This window comes from Enhydra lutris, unplaced genomic scaffold, assembly GCF_002288905.1.
Source record: "Enhydra lutris kenyoni isolate GAN:26980312 unplaced genomic scaffold, ASM228890v2 scaffoldscaffold11, whole genome shotgun sequence".
Lineage (NCBI taxonomy): Eukaryota > Metazoa > Chordata > Mammalia > Carnivora > Mustelidae > Enhydra > Enhydra lutris.
In genome coordinates this window covers 24,438,473-24,464,304 of record NW_019154095.1, presented here as the reverse complement: position 1 = coordinate 24,464,304, position 25,832 = coordinate 24,438,473, and the positions used below count along the sequence as shown (strand labels likewise).

Here is a 25,832-nt window from a genome sequence, read left to right as displayed (position 1 = left end):
ATCCCAGGGTCCTAGGATCGAGCCCCGCATTGGGCTCTCTGCTCAGTAGGGAGCCTGCTTCCCTTCCTCTCTCTCTGCCTGCCTCTCTGCCTACTTGTATTCTGTCTGTCAAATAAATAAAATGTTAAAAAAAAAAAAAGAAACTTAAAACTATCCATAATAATTAAAACTGACCTGGGGCTTTCCCAATATTGAGCTTTCCCATATTGAACACTATTAGTGTAAACTAAGCAAATTATTTGAAAGAAATTACAATGAACTCATGCCTTCCTCCATTTATAAATAAATAAAAGGGAGAAAATACACATTTAAATACCCAAAGAATGGATAAAGAAGATATGGTCCATATATACTATGGAGTGTTATGCCTCCATCAGAAAGGATGAATACCCAACTTTTGTATCAACATGGACAGGACTGGAAGAGATTATGCTGAGTGAAATAAGTCAAGCAGAGAGAGTCAATTATCATATGGTTCTGCTTATTTGTGGAGCATAAGGAATAATATGGAGGAAATGGGGAGATGGAGAGGAGAAGGGAGTTGGGGGAAATTGGAAGGGGAGACGAACCATGAGAGACTGTGGACTCTGAGGAACTAAGTGAGGGTTTTGGAGGGGAAGGGGCTGGGGGTTTGGGTAAGCCTGGTGGTGGGTATTATGGAGGGCATATATTGCATAGAACACTGGGTGTGGTGCATAAACAATGAATTCTGGAACACTGAAAAGAAATTTTAAAAAATAAATAAAAATAAAAAATAAAAAATAAAATAATTACCCAAAGTTCTGGGGAAGAGAAAATTCCTACATTTTAAATAAGCTCACTAAGGGGCGCCTGGGTGGCTCAGTGGGTTAAAGCCTCTGCCTTCGGCTCAGGTCATGGTCTCAGGGTGCTGGGATCGAGCCCCACATCAGGCTTTCTGCTCAGTGGAGAACCTGCTTCCTACTCTCTCTCTGCTGGCCTCTCTGACTACTTGTAATCTCTATCAAATAAATAAATTAAAAAAAAATCTAAATAAGCTCACTAAAACCATGCCTGTAGTCTCATAATGAGATGTCAAGGTAAAAATGGAAAAATGACAAAAATTGGTGTTTTGTCCTTTTTCCCCACTCTATGTCCAGTAACTCTAATAACATCGAGTATTCAAGAGCCTTTATTGAAGATTCTAGTCTCTCTGCCTCTTCCAGAAGCCCCATCCTTGCAGCTCATCTTCCCAAGTAATTCCCCACTGTGGTCACTTTCTTTTTGGAAAGTTCTCAGTCAGACGCCAGTTTAGAAAGGTGCTAATAAACTCTTTTGCATCCAATATTCTTGTTTTTTTGCCCTTTTAGAGAAGATAAATGCTTAACTGGAAAACTCAGTCTCCTCCCACCCCTTTCTGAAGTAATTGAGGGAAAAACAAAAAAATAAGCAACAAGTTAAAGTGACTTCACTAGAATTTGCACAGGCGAGTGGGTGAGATACTCACGGATATGAGTCTAAACTAGCATCCCTTATAAAGGTGACAACACGTCATCAGATTATAAGTATTCCATTAATTAAAACATTAATACCCGAAGGTCATTCAAATGCCTGGTTTATTTTAGGGATTGACACACTAACAGTGTGCAACGATGCCATAAAAACTGTACTGTCAGGAAAGCATTTAGGTGGCATCATGAAGACAGACTTCAAGCAGGGCTCTCGAACTGGATTTGCATACTGGCTCCTCCTACCTGCTGGAAAATTCCAGAGCAAGTTGCCTCACTAGGGTTGAGCCACGTCCTCCCTCCTGGAATCATTACGAAGTTCAAAAGAGAGGAGTCTAAAGCTCTTAGTATAGTCACTCAGATTATTTCCTATTAATATATAATTTTTTGGTTCAAGCAATTTACCGTACAAATAGTATCAGAGCTTTCAAACCACTTTCTGGTTGGAATAATATTCTGAAATGGGAGTTGGGGACAAAACTGGTTCATTAATTTGTCCAACTTGTTAGGAGCATTTATTTCCCACTGAGAATGAGATGCTCATTGCTTTGCAGGCCCTTGAGAACTGTCTCCAGGAGCAGGCACGGCTCAGAGCCCAGGTGCACTTGCTTGAGACCCGGGTCAAGCAGCAGCAAGTCAAGATCACACGGCTTTTGCATGAGAAGGAAATCCAGTTCCTTGATAAAGGAGAGGAGAATACGGTCATTGACCTGGGAGGCAGGAGGCAATATGCAGGTCAGAACCTGTTTTTCTTACGTGCTTCAGGAACTTACAGTATACATCCATGTGCAATGCGGTCCTCGTTATTTGGTACTTTGGGTTTTGCTAAAGAGCTTTTCCTATTCCAATAACAAGCAACATGAAGCATGATTCTAAATTTAAATATCTTCTACCACATTTTATCCTTTCTCTCTATAATCTCTGCAGGGGATGTTTAATACCAATGCTAACTATCTCGGAATTTCTATAGTTTAATGAGAGATCAAAGACAATAGATTGTTTACATATCGGTGTGCAAATAACATGATATTTGTGAAATTTTATAGTTGAGTTTTGTTTTTATTTGAGCATCATTTCTTGTTATATTTATACAGTTTCCCTTCTGAAACCACTATGTGCTTTAGCACAGTAAAGAAGTTAATAGAATAAAAGGGCGGGGAAAGAAAAAGGATTACAATTATTTAGGGAAATGCAAGAGTTGTGTTTACGTGTATATTTTATGGTTTGGTAATTTTTCCTTTTGATTGGGCCAGTGTTTCCACCCAGAAACTAAATGATCTTAGACTGTCAAGGCATTGCACATATCACTACGTGTAGCATTATTCCTTATAGAAAATTATTCACTCGTCTTCCTCCAGGCATCTTTTATAGTAAACAAACCATAGTTGTCAGAAATGATAATGCCAACTAGAGCATTTTGTTCCTATGTCTGCTCTAGCTTCTGTTATGACGTACTATAATTTCTTTGTCTATGCCTCTGTCCTGATCGATTAACCTGGCACTTTGTAAGATCTGGGATGATGTTTCATCATTCTTTCTTCCCTCTTGCCTATTCGAGTCCCTGGAATATAATAGAGCTTCACGTTTATGAATGAAAGCAAGGTATAAGTACATCGAGATAAGAAGCCTAGATAAGCAAATACAAGTTGGAAAATAGATCTGACCATAATTGAAAAACTGTAGAGGCTGAAGAGATTCCGGGCTGATAGAATAAAGACATCTTTATTTTGTGTTTCTAAATATACTCATCAGTGTAGGATATAAGAATTGTGAGAATTTTAGAAACTATGCTGCAACAAAATGCTCCCTTTTACTTTCTTTGCCAAGAACCTAATCTCCTTCTGGTCAGACTTTCATCCAGCGGCTCCTGACACTCTGTTGTCCAGCCCCCTTGCTCTTCTACCCTTGATTCTTGGAGTCCAACAGCCCCTCTCCCTTTTAGGGATCAGAAGAAGGCCTGCCGAACAGGGATTGGAGGTAGCATTAGGATGGCCCGTGGCTCTGTGCCATTGAACAAAGAGGAACCAAGGCTGGCTGGGGTAAAAATAGGCTTGGGAAACAAAGGCACCGTCTGAGGCAGTCTCGGAGGCAAAGAACCAGGAAGTAGAACCTAAGAAGAGACCCATGGGGATGATTAGGCAAGACAGTGAAAGAAGGCTTAGGAAAGCAATCAAACAAAAAGCAGAATCAGTAGAAACTCCTTGAAGAGCTTGATTCTGAGCCAGGGCTACCCAGTAGAATCATGTGGCGACCTTGTAAAATGCTGATGCCAATAACAGAGCCATGAAGGCTCTGGGGTTTTACTCTCTTTGCAGCCTGGCAAGTTAGCTGCCACTGTTTCATGGATGCCAGTGGAAGAAAAGAGACTCCTGGGTCAGGACTTCATGTTCAAACCAATATCCCTTGTTGCAAATACTCAGGAAGCAAAATGGGGTAATCCAGGTGCAGAATGTGCAGGTACTGGGCAGTGTCACAGCTGAGGAACCCTGAGCTTAGGAAATGTCAGGAGACATTATTGTTATGAAAGTGGACAGAAATTAACCTGTCATATGCTCTTCTAGAGGGAGACACTGTCTCTGTCTTCTAAGGCTGTTTACTATACAAACATCCCTGAAAAAATGAGTCCAGAACATGAACCCTGCTTACCAAATGTGCAGAAAGGCAATGACACATGGGGAAACTGTGTACATGCGGTGCCTAGGCTCCACTCCAATTAAATGAGAATTTAGGTTGCAATTAAATGAGAACCCCTACAGGACTGAAAAGGGTTTGTGCTTTTGCTGGTGGATGTGGATGAGATTGTTCAGGACCAGAATGAGGTCAGGCTTCTCCCAGAATTTCTTCCACAGGCTGAGGTCACCTAGTAGAAGGTTTTGCTTCTTTTCAGATAGGAGGTATTGTGGCAGTTTAATACTGTTTTCATTCGATAACATTCGGGGCCTAATTGTAACGCAGTCAGTTATCCACTTAGCAGGCTTTAGCTACCCATCTGAGACCAGAAAATGTAAGATACAGATGTCAGGGTAGGATCTCAGTGAGCTAATTAGGCCAATCATTGTTGATAATAGGTTGATTCAGAGAAGGGGCAGGGGAGTAACCAGAATGGCCAAATGGCCATTAGATTGATGACTTAGGGGCTGAGTTGTACCCTCCCCATTCATATGTTGAAGTTCTAACCCCTAATGCCTATGAATATGACTATTTGGAGATAGAGCCTTAACAGAAGAGATTAAGTTAAAATAAGGCATTTAGGATGGGCTCCGCCAATCTGACTAGTATCTTTATAAGAAGAGACACCAGGGACCCTGGCACACAGAGGAAAGACCATATGAAGAGACAGCAAGAAGGCAGCCATCTGTAAGCCAAGGATAGAGGGTTCAGAAAAAAACAACCCTGCTGGCACCTTATATGAGTCCAAAAGTGGTACACAGCCAATCTCAAGGTCAAGGAACTTGTAGGTACAAGAGAAATACCATTATTCCAAATTCCAAACTAAGCTCAAAACCCAGGGTATCTATTCAGATACAATCTGAGCAGGTTGTAAACACAGATTGGATCCAGTCATGTCAGGAGGCAGAGGATTGAACGTTTGTTCCCAGCACTGTGCAACCAGTCATGGGAAGAATGAGGTTTAGGAACTAAAACTCCAATCCCTGCATCAGCAGTGCTGGGCAGAGACCTTGGGAAACAAGAAGTCACCAAGGAATAAGGTAGAAATCAGTTACTAGGGAATGGAAATACCAAGGCCAGAGGAGGACTGACTGTATAAGCAGGAGTTGGATGGAAGAGTCTCTTGGACAGGGTCTAGACAAACTACTGTAGTGTGTGTATGTGTTTGTCTTATAACATTACAACACATATAATAGACCTTTTCTGGTTTTGGATATAACATTGAAAAAGAAAAAAACTCAGAAGTTAATAGATCTGTGTCATAGAAGCATTGAAGCCTGGTTTCAAATTCCAGCAGCCCATCTTGCTACCTGTATGTAGCCTTCGGGCAAGTTACTTAACCTTTACAGTCCTCATATTCCTCATCTGTAAAAGGGGAATGGTAAGAATGTTTCTTTGTTGTAAAGATTAAGAGTTAACACGTGTAACATGATTACAATAGCATTCAGTGCAAAAGAAGCACTCAGTGAATGTCAGCTTTCTATCCACATTATTATAAACTCTCTCCCTTGTTTTCACAGGAGCAAGCCTACACACCCTACCCCCCTCAAGAATCCTGTCCTCTCCAAGGGACCAACATCCTTTCTTCTTTTAAGTTTCCTTCTTAATGTTGCCTGGGGGGGTGGAGAATGACTATAGCAGGACCAACTCTAGCATTTCCTAGCATGCCCCTGGGTGGCAGTGGAGCTCCTGCTGGCCTTTCTTTGAGCTTAAAATGACTTTGGTTCTGAGCTTTGAGCTCAGCCACCATTCTGGGCCAAGAGGGAAGTCCATTTGGCAGGCGGTCATGTCACTTTGTGAAGCTTAAACATTCAACCTTCCAACATGGCTTGCTTTCTGCATGATCAGAGAAAGTATTCACCTTGTCCAGTTCAGTGCAGTGTTTGTCAGAGGGCAGGAAATCTTGGCCTCAGTCTAGTATTATGTAAGTATCCAAAAATCCCTTTTTGTTTTTTAGACTCCCATGAGCACAGAGCTTTCTAACCCTGCCCTTGCCTGCCTATTCTCCAGAGAGCTGCGTGGGTCAAAACATTTTGAAAATCATAGTTTTAAATACCTAGTTAATGTTTTACACCCTACGTTGCTTGAACTTCCTGCTATCATAGTGTAAGTAAGTTACATTTCCCCAAGGCAGGCTTCTTATGTCTAACTTACTTCTTATGAAGAGTTTTGCTACTGGTGCTTTTTTGATGTTTTGTTTTGTTTTTTACTTGTTGGGTGTTTTTCGTTGTTTTTTTGTTTTTTTTTTTCGTTTTTGAAAGTTGAAAGCTTTCCTCAATTCAAGTTGTGTTTGTTTTTTTCCTCTGGGAAGAAGGAAAAAAATTTTAGAAACACAAACAAACTTGCAGTTGGCATAAAATAGAAACAAATAGAAAATGTTGGCTGCAAATGCTATATTCACAAAGTTTTCCAGAGGAAAAAGTTATAGCTAATCATTTCCATCTTTGCCTGGAAAATAGTCTGAATCTTTGGAGTCTTTACTATTAAGATCTTTGGTAGGAGATTGTACATAAGCAAAGCACTCCTTCCTTAACAAGGTTAAATCTGCTTACTTTAATGAAAAGTGTATAACTTACTTGACCACAAAATGTAAGCTTTTGAACAACACTGAACTAATTTTAGGTAGTGCTTTTCATCTTGTTTAATTGCCAAAAAAGGATTTTTTTTTTTAAGGATCCAGCATGCATAAAGAGTGGGCTTCTGAATTTCATAAATAAACATACAAATAAAGCCTATATCATTACAAAGATGAGCATCTCACCAAAGTAGTAGTATATGATTGGTCTTAACCTGGGGAGGTTTCTTGAAAGTGATAAAGGTTCTTTATTTTCTTTTCTCTCCAAATTTATATTGCCTATTCCACCAATTTAATGTGTAGTATGTTTTATTTGTAACAAAACAGAGTTATAGAAAATTTGTCATCAAAGCAATGAAAATAAAGAAAGAACTTTAAAGTATGATAATTGGATAGAATCCTCCCATCAGGAGCAGAATTTTTTTAAAAAGGAAGGAAACTAACAAAATTATAAGGGTACAATGTGAAAGTTAACTATAATGTTAAGTTATAGTATTTTTACTCAAAAGTCTATAACTAGGTGTTTTTGAGACCATCTCTTTCTAGTGGACACTACTTTAACCAACTTTTAAACATAGCTTCCTAGGCATTGAAACGATAGTGAAGTCCATACTTGCCATATTCTCTAAGTGTGTACCTATCAGCCTAGGTGAGACCCAGGGGGCTATTAATTTATCTTATCCTCAAGTAATTTAAGAAATAGATACTACTTTTTGCTGACAAATTGGTACATATGTTTGCTTTAATATCAAAGAAATATGGCAAAGAATAACATAGGAATAAAAGGAATAACAGAAGCTTACAGTTTTTCACAAAAACATCTAAGAATGGATGGACTGTTAGAAATTTCAGTGGGTTAGTAAAAAAAAATCTGTTGAGACTGGGAAGTTATAAGAATCTAACAAGAAGATTACTATTTTAAATTAACCTCAAGTTGTTCAGAATGATTTATAATCCTCTGAGTCAAGATAACCCATATTAAATTATTTGTTTGAGGTTATATTTCTACTTTCATTTCAGCTTCCTAGGAGAGATAACTTCTACTATTCTGTCAGATAAAGCTCTAAGTTCCAATTAAATACACTGTAATTAACTGAACATATATAATTTTTTAATTGTTTTCCATAAAAATCAGAAATGAGAAACCAAATCCCTCTTTTATTTTCATGATCATGTCAAGGAGTCAGATGATAATTAAATAGTAGGAAAGGAAATAAGACTTTCCTAATATCTACTGGAATATGTCCAAGATGCAATTTTAAAAAGCTGATTATCTACACCATGTGTTTATCTGTCTCCATTAGTATTGAGTAATCTTATCCAGAGGCTCTCGTCGGGGGCGTGGAGGAAGACACTTAACAAATTATTATATTACCTTGTTTTGCAAACAGACTGTTCAGAGATTTTTAATGATGGTTATAAGCACAGTGGATTTTACAAAATCAAACCTCTCCAGAGCCCAACAATATTCTCCGTTTACTGTGACATGTCTGATGGAGGAGGATGGACTGTAATTCAGAGACGATCTGATGGCAGTGAGAACTTTAACAGGTGTGCTAATTATGACATAGTATTTATTTGGAATAGCATGTGTGAGATTCATAAAAAGTTAAGCCTTTTAAAAATTACATCCTGAGGTCTATAATTAGTATTTCACTCTCTAAATAAGAATATTGAGGGGGCACCTGGGTGGCTCAGTGGGTTAAAGCCTCTGCCTTCGGCTCAGGTCATGATCCCGGGGTCCTGGATCAGGCCCCACATCAGGCTCTCTGCTCCGCAGAGAGCCTGCTTCTCTTCCTTTCTCTCTCTGCCTGCCTCTCTGCCTACTTGTGATCTCTGTCAAATAAATAAATAAAATCTTAAAAAAAAAAAATATTGAAAGTGCATTTACTAATTGAAAAATTGCTGGGGGTGGTGGTGGTAGTTGGGAGGGGTGAGCGCCTCGGTTCTCCAAAGGTCCTTTTGGGTTTTGCTAAAATCAGCTTTCACTTTAAATTTTTTAGAGGCTGGAATGACTATGAAAATGGCTTTGGAAATTTTGTTCGGAAAAATGGTGAATATTGGCTGGGAAATAAAAATCTTCACTTACTGACCACACAAGGTAAGTTTTGCTTGTTATCAAATTCACCTGAAGTACAATTAAAAAAAAAAACCAATAAAATGTTTTTCACTAAATGACAGGCAACGGAACCAATTCAGTAACTGTTGTGTTTTGCAGGCAATGATCCCTTCTGGGCAATCATCCCTTTTATGCAACATGGCCACTGAAAACTAGGACCAGAGGCAAAGAAACTAGATCTGCACTGGGGGTGGGAGATTTCTCATATATTTATTTTCTATTTCCAGAAAAGAAATGGAATGTCATCATCCTTCCTTTTTTAATGCCTTGAGTTCCTCAAAATATCTATACTGGGTCAGCTATCTATTGCCACAGTAACAGTGTATGACAAACCACTTCAAGATTTACTGGTTTAAAGTCACAGCCATTTATCATTGCTCGCAAATGTACAAGTTGGCTGGGCAGTTTTGCTCATCAGGGTTGCCGATGTTGGCTGGGCTTGCTGGTGGGTCTGTGACCAATTCCCTGGTCTGTGGGAGGTTGGCTGCTATAGGCTGCCCTCAGATGGAATGATCCGGCTCTGCTCTGTACAGTCTCTCTTCCAGGTAGCCGGCCTGGACTTGTTCTTGTAGCTCAGGCAGAGTTCCAAAAAAGAGAGGGCAAGTAGGAAAGTTGCTTGAGATCTAGCCTTAGAACTGGCACAAGGTCATTTTCACTGCCTTCTTCTGGTAAAAGCAAGTCACGGGACCAGCACATTTTAAGGGGAAGGAAATAGACTTAATGGAAGGAGTTACAAAGTCATATCGCAAAGGTTGAGACAAACAATTGGGGCATTGGGGCTGTTTTTGCAAATAAATAATGTAATAAATGTCCCTGTCTCCACTGCCCTCAGCTTTCATTTTCGAGAATTTCGAAGATACAGCAAAACTGAAAGAAGAGTCAAATTACCGCATAGTTTCTACACTAACATTTTACTGTTTTTATTAGTTTAATCACATATCTATCCCTCCATTGAGCCATTTTATTTTATTTTATTGACACATTTCAAATTGAAGACACCTGTACAATTTCCCTCATGTCCTATGTACTGCCTGGGTATCTTCTACTAGGGTTCAATATTTGTCTAGAATATCATTAGTGTGATGAATTTTCTGAGCCTCTCATTTCCATGATCATTTACTCCACCTCATTCCCTTCCTTGCCTCAAGTGTAAATCTGAGATTGTAGACATGCCCACTCAGGTCTGATTCAGAATGTTTTATAAAAGGCAATTGTATTGCTCAAGAAGTCGTGCTCTATCCCATCGGTGATGCATTAGACATAAAAGCAAGGGTTTGCTTCCTTCATCCAAGTTAAGGAAAGTGATTGTTGTTTCTATATTCATAATTCATAAATTGGATTATAATTATAGGGATCTTTGAGACACCAGAATAATAGAGAGGATAGATAATCCTGGAAGCCCGATACCTTTCTTTGCTTGCCCTTCTTGTGATCAATGTTCTCTAAATTTACATAAGGTGTCCCTTGCTTCAGTGTATTTATTTTCCTACTTTGGAGTGTTTTATGATAGGTATATAACACTTACCATACCTGCTTTTTTTTGCACGTTAATATTTATCTGGTTTCTTATTGAAACTATGAAAACCTTAAGAAGTAACCCTTGGCTCCTTCTAAAGTTCAAAATCATTTGTCAGATTATTACTAAATGCTTATTTACCCAGAGGCACATTACTAACACATCTCCTTCCCCTTCATGTTTTAACTGGTATTCAGGCTCCTACTCCCATGACAGTAAAAATGAATTTAGCAGTTTCAGGCTTCACAACCACATATCATATCATCCCAAGGAAAACCCAAGCTTTTGCAATTCTTTAATTGTGAGAGCACTTAAGGCTAGTGAATTTCCTCTGAAAATAGCTTTATGCCCATTACATAAGTTTTGACTGGAAATGTTTGCAATAACATTAATTTAGGAATGGTCTATAATTGCATTTATATTTACTTATTGACCATAAAGATATTAAGATGTTACCTGAAACATTGAGTCTGACTTCATATCTCTTAGACAATGCAGAAGTATTTTTTTTTTTTTTTTGGAGAGTTAACTTAACCTGCCTTACTGTTCTCATCCACTTCACAGTCTTGGCTCAGATAAACTTTATTGCCTTTTGATGAGATTAGAGGGTCTCTCTCAGAATCCCACATTAGAGAGTTCCATGGGAGGAAGGGTCTGTGGGGCTAGAGTGCCAAGGCTAACAAGAGCCCACACTCCGCCCCCCTCAGTAAAGGTCAATCCAGCAATCCCTGCCCAAACAGCCCTGATCTTGTTTCGAGGACCTCTGTGAGCCTGCATTATCTATTCCTCCTTGAAAAGATTGTCCCTCTGGTGAGTACACCCTTAAGCCTGAGGGAAGGCAAAACAACAGCTTTTAGTGGGGGTATAAACAGAGCTTTCCTGTGCAGCCTGGAACAGCACAAATGTGGACAAGGTCCCTTTCTGTGAATGATGGGGATAGAGATAGAGATAAGAGAAGAGGAGGCAGACCATACATGAGACCTGTGTGACGGGGTCCAGAGGGTCTCTCTCCCTGGGCCTCCACATTCTGGCTTGGAACCCCAAAGAGACTAAGATACTAAATTCAAACCCAGTCTTATAGGTCATTGTGAAATTTTAGTTGTCAAAGTAGAAGGATAGAATATATACTATCTAACAATTAGTTTGATTTATAACTTTCTGGTTCCTGACAATAATTCTGTTTTTCAAAAAAAAAGAATAGTCTTTGTGATTCAGAAATGATGAGAAAATGGAGAAAAGAAGATCACTATGAGGATACCAACTAGTTCAATTATTATTTACTTTTAAGATCAACATTCTTATTGAAAGTAAGAAAAAGAAGATAAATGTTTAAACTTCTTAAAACTTCTATTCTTTCATTGTTAGGGTTTTTTTTGTTTGTTTGTTTGTTTGTTTTTCCTAGACAGAGAGAGAGAGAGAGAGAGAGCACGTGTGTGAGCAGGGGGAGGGCCAGAGGGTGAGGGAGAGAGAGAATCCTAAGCAGGCTCCATACCCAGGGTGAATCCCAATGCAGGACTTGATCTCACATCATGAACGGAGCCGAAATCAAGAGTCGGAAGCTTAACCCACTGGGCCACCAAGGCACTGCTCATTGTTATATTTCTTAATCTATTAACTAAATAATGACTTATTTTCTGTTGTTCTTTGTCAAGTGAATTGCACTAGCTTTTACCTGTGATAGATCTCTAGAAAACTCCCACCTTTAATATTGTGTTTCTAGCTATTTTCAAGTAAAATACACAATAAAATGTTCATGTTGTAAACACACTGGAATCACTGTTCATTCTTTGAAAACTGACTCATGGCAGAAGGAAATGGTTTAAGTAAATTAGAGCCAGGAGTTGTTTTAAAACCTCAATAAATCAATGTCATCACACATCAGAATATCCTATAATTTCTTGCTTGTTTGTTTTTTTTTTTCAGGAGACTACACTTTAAAAATTGACCTTGCAGATTTTGAAAAAAATAGCCGTTATGCACAATATAAACTCTTCAAAGTTGGAGATGAAAAGGTACTGAAATTTTCAGATAAGTAACATCATGAATTAATGTGTAAAATATAAACCCTGAAGTCGGGGAAACAAAGATATGTAATAGGACCTGTTCTTTTGGTTATTAAATAAACATATTATTAACATTAATATTAATTCTTAACATTAATTTAACACATTATTGTGACAATTGATAGTGGAAGTTGCCTCTTTTCCTTTAGAATTCCTATGAGTTGAATATTGGGGAATATTCTGGAACAGCCGGAGACTCGCTTGGAGGGAATCTTCATCCTGAGGTGCAATGGTGGGGTAGTCATCAGAGAATGAAATTCAGCACATGGGACAGAGATAATGACAACTATGAAGGGAATTGTGCAGAAGAAGATCGGTCTGGCTGGTGGTTTAACAGGTTTGCATTTTATAAACATAGTTGTGATGGCGTTGATGATATTTCACTGGTGAGCATTAATTATAGCATGAGGTAATGTTGTCTCCTTTGTAGTACTCACATTATTAAGTAATCATCCTTATTAGAATTCTTCAGTGATGAAGTATTTTTGAAGATTTGTTCATTGTGTGCATTAATAAAGCTTGAGAGGTGTTATAGAAATAGATCAAATTACGACTTATGCAAAAATTGCTTGCAAAACAAAAATGGGTGAGTTATAAACAGTTGACCACAAATTAACATTAAGATATAGAGAACATTTATATAGGAGAAATATTTTCAGCATTCTAATAACCAGTTTGGTCTTCACCTTCTCCTATCATATGAAATGGCCGCTTTATTTTTGTAATTTTTTTCTGTGTAAAACTACTTTTCAATCACTGTGACTTCCATTACATCACTGAACCCAAGCTCCTCCCAATAGAGAAATTTCCTCTACAATATTCTTTTTTAAAATTTTTAGTTTTTTATTAACATATAATGTATTATTAGCCCCAGGGGTACAGGTCTGTGAATCGTCAGGCTTACACTCTTCACAGCACTCACCCCATAGCACATACCCTCCCCAATGTCCATAACCCAACCACCCTATCCCCACCTCCCTTCCCCCAGCAACCCTCAGTTTGTTTTGTGAGATTGAGTCTCTTATGGTTTATCTCTCTCCCCAGTCCCATCTTGTTTCATTTTTTTCCCTCCCTACCCCCTACGACCCCCCCACCCTGCTTCTCCGATTCCTCATATCAGGGAGATCATATGATAATTATCTTTCTCTGATTGACTTATTTTGCTAAGCATGATACCCTCTAGTTCCATCCACGTCCTTGCAAATGGCAAGATTTCATTTCTTTTGATGGCTGCATAGTATTCCACTGTGTGTGTATATATATGTATGTGTGTATATATATATATATATATATATATATATATACACACCACATCTTTTTTATCCATTCATCTGTTGATGGATATCTAGGTTCTCTCCATAGTTTGGCTATTGTGGACATTGCTGCTATAAACATTCGGGTGCATGTGCCCCTTCGGATCACTACGTTTGTATCTTTAGGGTAAATACCCAGTAGTGCAATTGCTGGGCCCTGCAGTACATCTATTTTAAACTTTTTGAGGAATCTCCATGCTGTTTTCCCTTCTACAATCTTCTTTTTTTTTTTTTTAAGATTTTATTTATTTATTTGACAGACAGAGATTACAAGTAGGCAGAGAGGCAGGCAGAGAGAGAGAGGAGGAAGCAGGCTCCCTGCTGAGCAGAGAGCCCGATGTGGGGCTCGATCCCAGGACTCTGAGATCCTGACATGAGCCGAAGGCAGAGGCCTTAACCCACTGAGCCACCCAGGCGCCCCTCCATTCTACAATCTTCTTGACACCTAATTCCACCCTCTGGCTGAATATTTCAGTGTTACTTTTTCAGCTAGTCCATTCCATTTTTTTAATTGCACTCAGTTTTTCCTTTTATTAACTTGAAATCTGCCTTCCTATATCTTGCCAGATTTTTTTCTCAGTAGTTAATAGAGCAACTGTAAATCTTTTTCAACAGAACCCTGCAGGCAATGGTTGAGAAGATACTTATTGTATTCCTCAATATTTTCTCTTCTCTAGGCCAGGTATTCTTGACTCGTTTAACTGTTCTCCACCCAAGATGCTTTCCAGATAGCTCCCTTTGTTGTAATTACAAATTTTAGGCAAGAATGGAAACTTCATACAGTCTTCCTTAAAAATAACCCAATGGGTCTGCTATGTCTGCAAAGCAGATGTGTTCCCACTGCTAGGCAGTGAACAAGTGTTGAATGGCTTTTCTCTTTAGAAAACAAGGACCACCTCAAAATGTCTAGACATTAAGATTTTCCATTATGGAATCTTCAGTAAGTGAGTGTTTCTGGAGTGTCAGGTTTTCCATATTATTGAAGATTATGCATTAAGTTCCATAATCCAAATTTTAACCTTATTTTTGTGATGTAAGTACTTTTAAAGCATTTTGCAATTCTCTATCTTATTAAGTGGAGGTAGACAAGGAATATGTTAATTTTCCCTAAAAGTATGAGATTCCTCCCCAGGAACATCCGTTATGGGATGTGCTGCTTTTGGAGTTGTAGATTCTATGGCAAGACAGCTAGTGGTAGGTAGAGTGGCGTGTCAAGTTGAAACTAAGTGCTTGTAAAAAAACAGAGTTTTCTCTGGACCTTGCTTTTTTAAAAGTTTGAGTCCATGTAATTTTTGGTCACTTGTAAAGGAACTAGAGCACATATAGCAGTGAGAGAGGACAGAGAAACAATGGTGTCTTTCCATCTTGGCAAATCAAAGATGATGAGAGTCTTTCCCCTGGTGGTTTTCTTGTGTTTTTAAAAAGGATTCTCTTCCTCCTCCTTTTTCCTCCCCTGTCCTTCTAAATTAGCATATGTAAAAATGATCAGCATTATGTAAAACTTATTATCCATAAATCACTAAGTTGCAAGATCTCTTAATGTTTGATTTGGAACAGAAGGCCAGACACGGAAATAACAGTCCTATCAGTTAACATTACCATGAACTTCCCTCATTGACTGGCTGCTATTGTATCTAAAGTACAACCAGCACATATTAACATGGGCAATAAATGATTTACTTGACTCTAGATATAGGGGTTCAAAAATGACAAAGAAAGGCAGTTCAGTAGCTGGGGCTGCCAAAGAATCCTTCATTATCCTTGAAGCCAAAGGAGATGATATGTCTGTACAGGTGGAAAATCAGTAAACGTGGAGAAGAAGTCAATTGTTCCAGAAGTTTGGTGCTATTTCTACCATGCCTCCGATTCCTCTTGTTTAATCCTATCATCCTCTTCTTCCTTACCCTCTTTTTTTTTTTTTTTTTTTTTTTTTTGCATCCTCAAGTTCTTCTAACGTGCATGAAATGTGGCACTTCATAATCATCCCTCACCTACAAGGCATCCTTTTGCCACATAACAAACCAGTCACTGAGTGTGGATGTCTTCTCTGCTTTGCTCATGCAAATGCCCACAGCCACTTCACCAAGGGAGCCCCAGCCATCTCTCCAGCTATTTGCAAGTTCAGGCTGCTTCAGAAACAGCTGGAAAATTGGTCTTAGAATAGCAAGATTTTTTATGTTTACCATGCAGTCAATTTTCCTAATGGGATTCAAATCACAGACCCAATAAAAATTGTATACATAGTAAATGTCTCTAGGAAAACAGAGATAGGCCAAAATATAAAATCAGGAGGCTCAGTTTAAAGTACTTTTTTCTAACATTACTTTCTATGCAGTTTTAAGAACACAGTAGGTTTTTGATACTTGCAGAGTTAGCATACGTGGTTTCAGTTATATCCCATTAAATCAGGAGACTGGAGAGTCAGCAATATCTAATCACTAAGCTGGTTAAGTGATACACGCCAAAACTCAGCATCTAGGTTACATTATATGCTTTTTTGATTCAATAATTTAGGTACTTTCCATAGATTTTTTCAGAACTATCCCTTGTGAATGTTCTCCTTATATCCTATTATCTGCCATCTTCTCATTGGTTAATCAATAAAGAAATAGGTAGCAACTCATTCCTAAGAGTACACAGAAAATTATTATGTGCTCTTAGTTATCCAGGGGCAAAATGTACAGGTTTTAAAGGAGGAAGTGGGACATTTTAAAATTTATGATCAGTCAACCAACTTACCTAGATTGGAACGATATATGTTAAAAAATTAACTCGGCAACTCAGACAAATGATTGTTGGTTAATTGCTGGAAAAACTTTAAGTGGTGGTTTAGGTTTTGTTCCTACCCTTGAGGTTAAAATAATGGACATGTTGGCAATTTTTAAAGGGGGAGGAAGGGAGTTTGCTGTGCAAAAGCTGAGTATCAGCAGCAGAAGGATGAATGTCTAAGTGGAATTATCCAGGGAAGCTGGCAAGAGAGTGCCCGGCCCCACCTAGTTTTGTTAACCGGCACTACGCTTTCAAAGGCTGAAGGTTACAAAGTCGTGTTTTTGTGTGCTTGTTTTTCCTTTTTCTGTTTAAAAGCCATTAAGAACGGAAATGCTTTTTTTCTACAGGACACTGCAGGTGACCTGGGTTGTATCTTAAGATTTGTTACAGCAGTTAAGATCCATCCGTGGAAAAAAAACCCATCTGTTGTAGAAATCTCCTGACTTTTGGAAATTAATCAATATTTCCTTGTCTGGCAAAATGGCAGGATTCATAGTCAAAATGAATTTTGATCATTTGCTAGCCAATGAAAGGGTTTTAGGAGGGCGATTTTTCTCTGACAGTTTTTTGTGTATTTTTCTTCCCACTAGGTGTCACTCCGCAAACCTGAATGGTTTATACTACACGGGGTCCTACATGGCCAAAACGGACAATGGGATTGTCTGGCATACCTGGCATGGTTGGTGGTATTCTTTGAAAGCTGTGGTGATGAAAATTAGGCCAAATGATTTTATTCCAAATACTGTTTAATTTTCCCTGGTGGGCTTTCTTTCTGTAATTAGTCTAGGTTTAACGTGATTTGAAAAATAGCACTTCTGAACATATACGTGCCTATATGATGATGGTAACGGTTATGGGTACTTCTTTTCATTCCCACTTACCTTGATTCCTTAATGCACTTTCAGTACAGAAAATATTTGTATTCTTCAAATAAATATAGATTATTGAATTCTTATGTGCAGAAGGTTATGATAAGCGCTTATGTTGAACAAAAAATAAAAAGCACAGAATATATAACACGTTGGGTAAATACATATTAAATCAAGTATACATGCAATTGAAAACACACATGAAAAAAATCCAGTAAGTAACAGATTGCCAAATCAACTGCAGAGACAATAAATATGAGTTAGAATTTGGTTTTTGTTTGTTTTTCCTTAAAAGATTTTACCCACTTGCTAGAGAGAGAGTACACACAAGCAGGCAGAGGTAGCGAGAGAAGCAGGCTCCCTGCCGAGCAAGGAGCCCAACGAGGGACTCAATCCCAGGACACTGAGATCATGACCTGATCGGGAGGCAGGCGCTTAACAACTGAGCCACCCAGGCATCTTTGAGTTAGGATTTGAATGCAGGTCTCTGACTACAGAGCTGGAACTCATCACCACAGTTTAGGGTCCTAATCACTATAAAATATTATCCTGTATTTTTAGGACGTTTGTGTAGGTTAACACTTCATTTTAATTCTTACACTAGCCCTGTAAGGTATTGTTACCACCACCATCACTGCCCCCCACCCCCCGCAATTGACAAGCTGAACATTGGTGGAACTGAGACTTGGTGACTACTCAAAGTTACAAAGCTCGTAAGCCAGGGAACAAGGACTCAACTCCAAATTCAGACTCAAATTCTGATCCAAAATCCAATGCTTTGCTACCATGCTATCGTTTCTTGTGGATAGAACTTGGAACTTGGATAAGTGAGGTGGAGGGAGAGAACCTTTCAAGTGAGGGTAAAAGTATGAATAAAGGCAAGATAGTCTGAAAAATAATTGAGTGCTAACTGTTCAAGCCCAAGTGAAGCTCATTTTTTAAATAAAGATATGCACTAACCATATAATCAGAAAAATATAAATAATTTTAAAAGCTGATGGTATAAAGGAAAAATACGTTCCTGGGGAAGGTAGAGCAGGGGACCTGACCTGATTTGGTGGGAAAGGATAAAAAATCTTCCTGGAAGAACTAACTTTTTGAGCTGAGATTTTTAAACTGGGTGTATATAGGAAATCATTGCAGGCTAAGGGAAACATTGTATAAAGTACACAAAGTAGGAAAGTTTGGGAACAACAAAACAGGTTAGAGAGGCAATAGAGTTTAGTGACCCTTAAATCCTTAAACTAAGGATTCTGCCACCTGATAGCTGTGTGACCTTGAGTAAGCTTTTTAGCTTCTCTGGGCCTCAGCTATCTCATCTGTAAAATGAAGATTATGATAGTACCTGCCCTCAGGGTTAGGTTGAGGATTATACAAGTATTTCAAATAATTCTGTGCAAGGTAAGCAGTGAATAAGAACTATGTGATTATTAAGTGAATAGGTATTCAGGGACAATAATAATAGGTATCTTGAATAATAGTTCACATAAAAATCTTAAGGTTAGTTGTACTTTATCCTCTAACTGGTGTTTCCCCGAAGCAGTGCTTCTGAACCTTTAATGGCACACATGTTAAAAATGTAGATTTTTGATTTGGGGCTGCGGCCCTGAGGTTCAGGTTTTTTTTTTTTTTTTAAGATTTTATTTATTTATTTGTCAGAGAGAGAGAGGGAGAGAGAGCAAGCACAGGCAGACAGAATGGCAGGCAGAGGGAGAAGCAGGCTCCCTGATGAGCAAGGAGCCCGATGTGGGACTCGATCCCAGGACGCTGGGATCATGACCTGAGCCAAAGGCAGCTGCTTAACCAACTGAGCCACCCAGGCGTCCCGAGGTTCAGGTTTTTTAAACAAGTTTCCAGATGGAGCAGATGTTGCTGGTCTAGGGATCACACTCTGAAAGCAATGATGCAGGGAACTGAGTTCTATGGGGTTGTAATAATACAGAAGAAAAGGGCTCCTTGATCAACTGCATTTAGGAGATGATCTATTGAACAAAATTAAATAGATTGCTTCTTTTTTTTTTTTTTTAAAGATTTTATTTATTTATTTGACAGACAGAGATCACAAGTAGGCAGAGAGAGAGAGGAGGAAGCGGGATCCCCGCTGAGCAGAGCCCAACGCGGGGCTTGATCCCAGGACCCCGGGACCACGACCTGAGCCGAGGGCAGAGACTTTAACCCACTGAGCCACCCAGGTGCCCCAGATTACCTCTTTTTAATATTCAACTCTGCATTCTGAAGTTCTAAGAAGAGCATAAAGTGGTCTGCATTTTTATATTTAGTCAGGACTATGGTCAGCTGTTAGGTATACGTCACGTGATTATGGCAGTCCAAACAAATGGGGATTTGTTCATCTTACTTAACAAGAACTCAGAACATTTCAGCGCTCTGCAATGTGGAAGCTGGTATTTCTGCAAATCACTTTGCTTTTTCCTCAAAATCCCAGATTGTCCACTGCAGTTCCTGCTTCAGGTCCATGTCAAAAACAGGAAGAAGGGTGAAGGGTGAACAGACTTTCATTTACTCCTTTTTGGCCAGACTTGTGTTACATGGTCACTCCATCTGGAACTAAGATCATGAAAGAGAATATTTAATTTTATAGCCTTTAGAACACACAGGCAAGAGGAGTGTCTGCCGTGCCTCCTGGATGTTCATTTCTTTAACGCAGTCTTGTGGGAACACTGTTTCATAAATCAGACTTTGGGAAGGTAGAAATAATGGGGCACCAGTGACCACTTTAAATATGGGTATTATTTGCTCAAGTAGTAGCCTGAAGAATTCACACAATTAGGAGATCAAAAGAAGAAAGGTTTTTAAAGGAGGGGAAAAAAAAATGATTCCATGGTGAAGTAGGAGGGTAACTAAGCAAGTATAATGTTACATAAATCTCAGTAGAACAGTTTTTCAATGCAGAAGGAATGATTTTAAAAACTTTAGTGCCATAAAAAGATGAAAGAGAAAGCATTCAAATGAAAGACCACTGGATTTAGTGATAATGTTTTTTGTTTTTCAATTTCAGTGGATTAGGGGAAGAATAGCCAGAAGCCAGAAAATAAAAGCAGTTAGAATAAAATAGATCATTTGAGGAGTTGAGATATCAATGAGGGAAATTGATCTGACTGGTTTACCTGAAGCCAAGACATGAGGAGACCCAGTCTAAAATAATATCCTCTGAAATGCCACCACTAAGGAGTTCTTTTTCAGGCTTTATGTCTTTTTAAAATGCAAAGAGGCTTCTAATTTATAGCAGCTGATGACACATTAGGATCAATAAACTCATGAGTGCTTTTTGTGTTTTTGTTTTTGTTTTTAATAGAGCAAAGTATAGAGAAAATGTAAGAAGGCTGATTGCCTGACACAAGCAGAAGGGATTTCTACCAAGAAACAAAAAGTATTTTTTTTTTTTTAAGTGAGAAGGGCCTATGTTCCTGAAACCTGAAAGTACCAACTTCACAAATTTGTCCAAGTCCTAGAGTTTCAGAAAGGCTGTGAATCATAAAATCAAGATCCATCCATAAAGCCCATAATCAATCCTTTGGCCACCACAAAATTAGCTGGGGAGAAAGACAAGTCAACATATAGGAATTACACCAATTGATAAACAAGATGGTTTAGCATTTGGTTGTTGCCCAAGAAGATTCCAGTCAGACTGTCAGGAACTTAAATTTCATCTTTGTCATTTTTTTGGTGGCAAATTACATCTCTGTGCTGAGTAGTCTCATCTCTAAAATGTGAATAATAATATAGCCATCAGGTTGCGAGGATTAAATGAGCTAATTGTGCTGGGCACATGCAGTGAGCCCCCGTTCTCCACAGTTTCCATGGCTTCAGCTACCTGTAGCCAGCCACACTGGGAAGCAGGTGATCTTCCTCCTGAAGTATTGTCAGCTCACTCGCTGCCTAACAGACCTCACAACACCTAATCTCATCAGGTAGGCATTTTACCGTCTCACAGCATCTCAGGAAGAAGGCTGAGCCCAGCACAACAAGCTATGCTGAGAGACTGCATTCACGTTAACTTGTGTGAAACTATATTGTTGTAATTGTTCCGTGTTATTAGTAATTGTTGTTAAGCTCCTACTGTGCCTAACGTACAAGTTAAACTTTAGCATAGGTATGTACATATTGGAAAAAACATAGTCTGCATAGGGCTGGGTACTGTCCAGTTTCAGGCATCTACTGGGGTCTCGGAACTCACGTATACCCCACACATAAGGGGGAAACAACTGTACTAGGTGCTCTGTAAATATTTACTGTGATGATGATGGTAATGCTAATGAAGAAGAGGAAAGTAAAACGGAATATGATAGTGGTGAACTGGAGTGTTCTCAAGGGTTGTAGGTGTGAGAAGAAAGGAAATGGTCAGAGGTTTTCCAGATAAGAGCATATCAAATGAATTTATGACTCTGGGTAAACTATATCTTCTTTACAAGCTCAGCAGTTCAGGTTCTTAATATTACTGGGATTTTAAATCCTCAAACAACAACAAACAAACAAAAAGCCAAGCACCTGGTGGCTCAGCTAGTTAAACATCTGACTCTTGATTTTAGCTCAGGTCATGATCTCAGGGGCGAGGGATTGAGCTCTGCATCAAGCGCTGTGCTCAGTGGGGAGTCTGCTTGAGATTCTCTCCCTTGGCTTCTGCCCCTCCCCCCTGCTCTCTCTCTCTCTCTCAAGTAAATAAATAATTCTTTAAAATCTTCAAAAATTAGGGGTGTCTGAGTGGCTCAGTGGGTTAAGCCTCTGCCTTCGGCTCAGGTCATGATCCCAGGGTCCTGGGATCGAGCCCCACATCGGGTTCTCAACTCAGCAGGGAGCCTGCTTCCCCCTCTCTCTCTGCCTGCCTCTCTACTTGTGATCTCTGTCTGTCAAATAAATAATTAAACTCTTAAAAAAATCCTCAGAAATTAGAGATTGACACCACGGTCTGCAGAATGAGCCCAGAGGAGCATTAGATTCTGACAACATGCGTCAAGTTCCTTGCAGGGAATAGGAAGGTCTTCTCCTCTTCTCCTTTCATTTGATGTGGCTTAATTTTTATCTATGATATATATTTGGGTTACACGTAACACTTTGTGATTTTTGTTCTTGTTTGGGGGGGAAGAAAGCTTTTATCTCTAAAAAAAATGGTTCAGACTTCTCCCTTTCCCCTTCATTTTATAGATCAAGAAATTTCCTGCATTTTTCAGATGACAGGTATTTCTGGAAAGGACTGTTACTCCCCTGACTCAGATGAATTAACAAGCTTTGTATACCCAGGGCTGTACTCTGTGTTCTCATGAATGTTGGCACTTCATTTAGAATATTGCCTTAAAAAGCATATACACCTGGGGCACCTGGGTGGCTCAGTGGTTTAAAGCCTCTGCCTTCAGCTCGGGTCGTGATCTCAGGGTCCTGGGATCGAGCCCCGAATCGGGGCTCAGTGGGGGGCCTGCTTCCTCCTCTCTCTGCCTACTTGTGATCTCTGTCTCTCAAATAAAATCTTTAAGAAAAGAAAAAAAAAAGCATATACACCCGGTAAAAACTCTGCTCTATGGTGGACAAGCCCAGGACAAGCCGCAACCTTTCAAAGAAGATAAAAGAGGGAATTAAGCATTCAGTCATAACAAGCCAACCTCGTCTCACGGAGAAAATGACATAGGGTATTGTCTCCTTAACTCCTGGGGTGTTGGCACCGTTTGCAGTTTCTAGGCCTTTCTAATTATAGATGTGCTGTGTAACATTGCCTCCACCTGTATGTATAACCTAACAATGTTGAGCACTCACCACTATCAAAGACTTTTCCAGCTTGAACTAATTAATTCATACAATTCCAACCATCTGGGACAGATAGTATTATTACCCAGCTTTTACAGACACAGAAAATTGCAAGAGACCTTCTCCAAGGTCACGTAGCAATGGGAGTGGGGCCTGGAGTGTATTTTGGAAGTACTAGCTTGTTACGTGCATGAGAAGGCGACAACATTACAGAGTTTAGATTTAGGAGTAATTTGATTTTTTTTTATCAGGGTGTTAAACAGATACTGCTTTGTTTGCCACTGGCTCACTCTTTGGTTTCTTCTGTAGCTTGTCTCCCAAATGGAATGATCATACCCTTAGGAATTACCATGCATGGCAAAATTCTTTGGAATACCAGGTAGTTTTGGAGCAATGAAAGGTTGTTAACATGGGCCAGCTGTTTCAACCCTCTTCCTCTATTACACCTGTAGTATCTCTTTTCAGTTGAGTGATATTAGAACATAGAGCTCTTGAAATGTAAAATGAAACCTCTGAAAAGTCAGTTATAAAGGCTTCTCTGTCCTCTTCTGGGAGCCAACCAACTAATTCAGATTCTTCGGAAATCGCATATTCCTCAAAGAAGGACCTTTAGAGATAATACCAGCTTCTTCATCACTAGTTTTAGAAAGATTAAAAATAGCCCATGTTTCCCTAGTTATGAGAAAGTTAAATTTGAAACAACACTAAGTAACTCATGGGTGGAAAATCACCACCGTTGCCTTGCAGCTTTTCTGCTGGTCGAATAGTTGTGATTTGAAAGCGTGTTGTATCTTCTGGTATTTATACTCATGGTGAAGACCCAAGAAATCATATGCTTGGAAAAAACTATATATGTGTGTACCTTTCCAAAAAGTCAAAAGCTGATAAACTTTTATATAGGCAATGATTATGCAAAGTAAGCAATGTCAAGTGAAAATTATATCTTAACAAGAGTTCCATGTTGACTCAGACCAGTAGGACCAGCAAAGAAATGATTCTGAAAACTTTTAGACTATGTAAGGAATTTGGTGAATACAACTAAGAACTTCTTCTAAATAGGGATCTTTTGAAATCCAAGTTCAAAGAACATCTGCATATTGTTTATATGTGAGTCAGCATGTAATAGAATGTGTAACTCAGAGGAACTTGGAGTTTGGAAGGATAATGTGTTTTACTCTCAAGGCTGTTTTCAATATCAAGTTGTAGGTCTGGGCTATTTAATTTTTAACAAGTTCCATAAGTAAGTCTGATTCACCTCAACCTTCAGGGATCCTTGGTATCATTCCTCAGCACCCTTCTCCTTCAGAGAAGCTGAGCAGTTTGATATATTAGTTGAAGGACAATCTTCCAGGATAAACCTAAATGTGAGAAAGTTTAAGTGAAAAGTTCAGAGATATATTCTCACACAGCTTTCTGAAACAGAGCAGGGAAACGACTATGCTGTGGTGATCACAGTATGCAGATGTCTCTCAGGTGTGCTACCCACATTCTTGAACAACTCCTGCGGATCAGGTGGCCTGAGGTAGGACGCTAAGACAGCTGGTAAGCTCTGCACACTCATTCCTTCAGTCAGCACGCCTGGGTCGGACTACCTGCCAAGGGGCGTGATGCCAGCTGTCCCTCTCCTTGTTTCATAATTTAACAAAATACAATCCCTGGAGCTCACTGATGACTGTATTTCTTTGTAGGAAAACATTTATCAAAGCTAAAACAGGGGTGACACACCACTATTCTTTATACCATCTCTGCCATCATCCAAAACTTCCTGAAAGAGCCTATTTAGAGACTGAAACTTTTCCATGCTGGATGCAGGCCCAGAGGGCTTTTTTTTTTTTTTTTTTCTCCCGTTAAGTGTGGGTCAGTCCATTTGGCCATTTTCAGTTACGTTTTTTTCCCCTCCCTTATATCCGTAAATAAAACCTGTCCTACACAGTATTGCTTGCCAAGATGTGAGAAGTCCTCAATAAATAATTCTTTCTGGGCCAGACAGGGGTTTAAAACATAAAGGTTTAAATATTTAAAAATAAATATTTGTTCTTTTTCCCTAAAAAATATTTTGTTCAAATTTCCTAAAGTAACAGAAAGAAAACATAAGGAACCTTCTTATGTATTAAGAGGGGATTTTTGCATAGTGTTAATGGAGAAAGTTTCCAGAGGTGGCAGGATATGAGGACATTCTTGTTTGCTTTTTTTTTTTTTTTTTTAAACCACTAGTGTTTATTGGCGGGAAAGGGGGTACCAGACCTGAGGTCCTTCCTAGGGTAGCTGTGAGCTGGGTTCTGTCATCTTGGTAAGACACTGTGGCCACTGTTTCCAGAATTGAGGACAGTTTGGGCCTCTTCTCCCTGCCTGTGCAATGTGGGTTCTGGCAGGGTGATTGACTCTAATGGCCCAAGGACAGCTTGGTGGGTCTGCTCCTGCTATCTCCTGGGTGGTATTAGACTGGCTTTGTTTACCCTGCAAAGTTATAGTGGCAAAGGACACCAACCATAGTCAACTTTCTTCACAGATCCAATCCTAGGAGAATCCAGGCATTTTCCTCTCCCGTCTTTGTCCCTTCCTCAGTAAGGGACCAGCCTGGTGAACTCCCTAGACATTGGCTGAGGCCTTCATGTTCCACCACTGATTAACATTCTCTGCCACAGCTGCTCAGTCTTCAGAAAGGCTCCATGTGTGGGCCTGGGGACAAGTTCAGTCACTAGGAGCTGGTGTTGGGGC

At 39.3% G+C, this 25,832-nt stretch overlaps 1 protein-coding gene across 2 annotated transcripts in view; it reads left to right on the top strand.

Annotated features, from left to right (window-relative positions):
• Window positions 1-17,505, top strand: part of LOC111144630 (fibrinogen like 1) — a 61,421-nt gene extending 43,916 nt beyond the window's left edge. For both annotated transcript variants that reach the window (XM_022499029.1, XM_022499028.1), the window contains 6 exons: window positions 2,021-2,201; window positions 8,103-8,262; window positions 8,715-8,812; window positions 12,270-12,358; window positions 12,559-12,746; window positions 17,082-17,505. In XM_022499029.1, coding sequence (XP_022354737.1) covers window positions 2,021-2,201; window positions 8,103-8,262; window positions 8,715-8,812; window positions 12,270-12,358; window positions 12,559-12,746; window positions 17,082-17,241 — 876 coding nt within the window. In that variant the 3' untranslated portion in view covers window positions 17,242-17,505. The remainder of the gene's footprint in view (window positions 1-2,020; window positions 2,202-8,102; window positions 8,263-8,714; window positions 8,813-12,269; window positions 12,359-12,558; window positions 12,747-17,081) is intronic.
• Window positions 17,506-25,832: the final 8,327 nt, after the last annotated feature.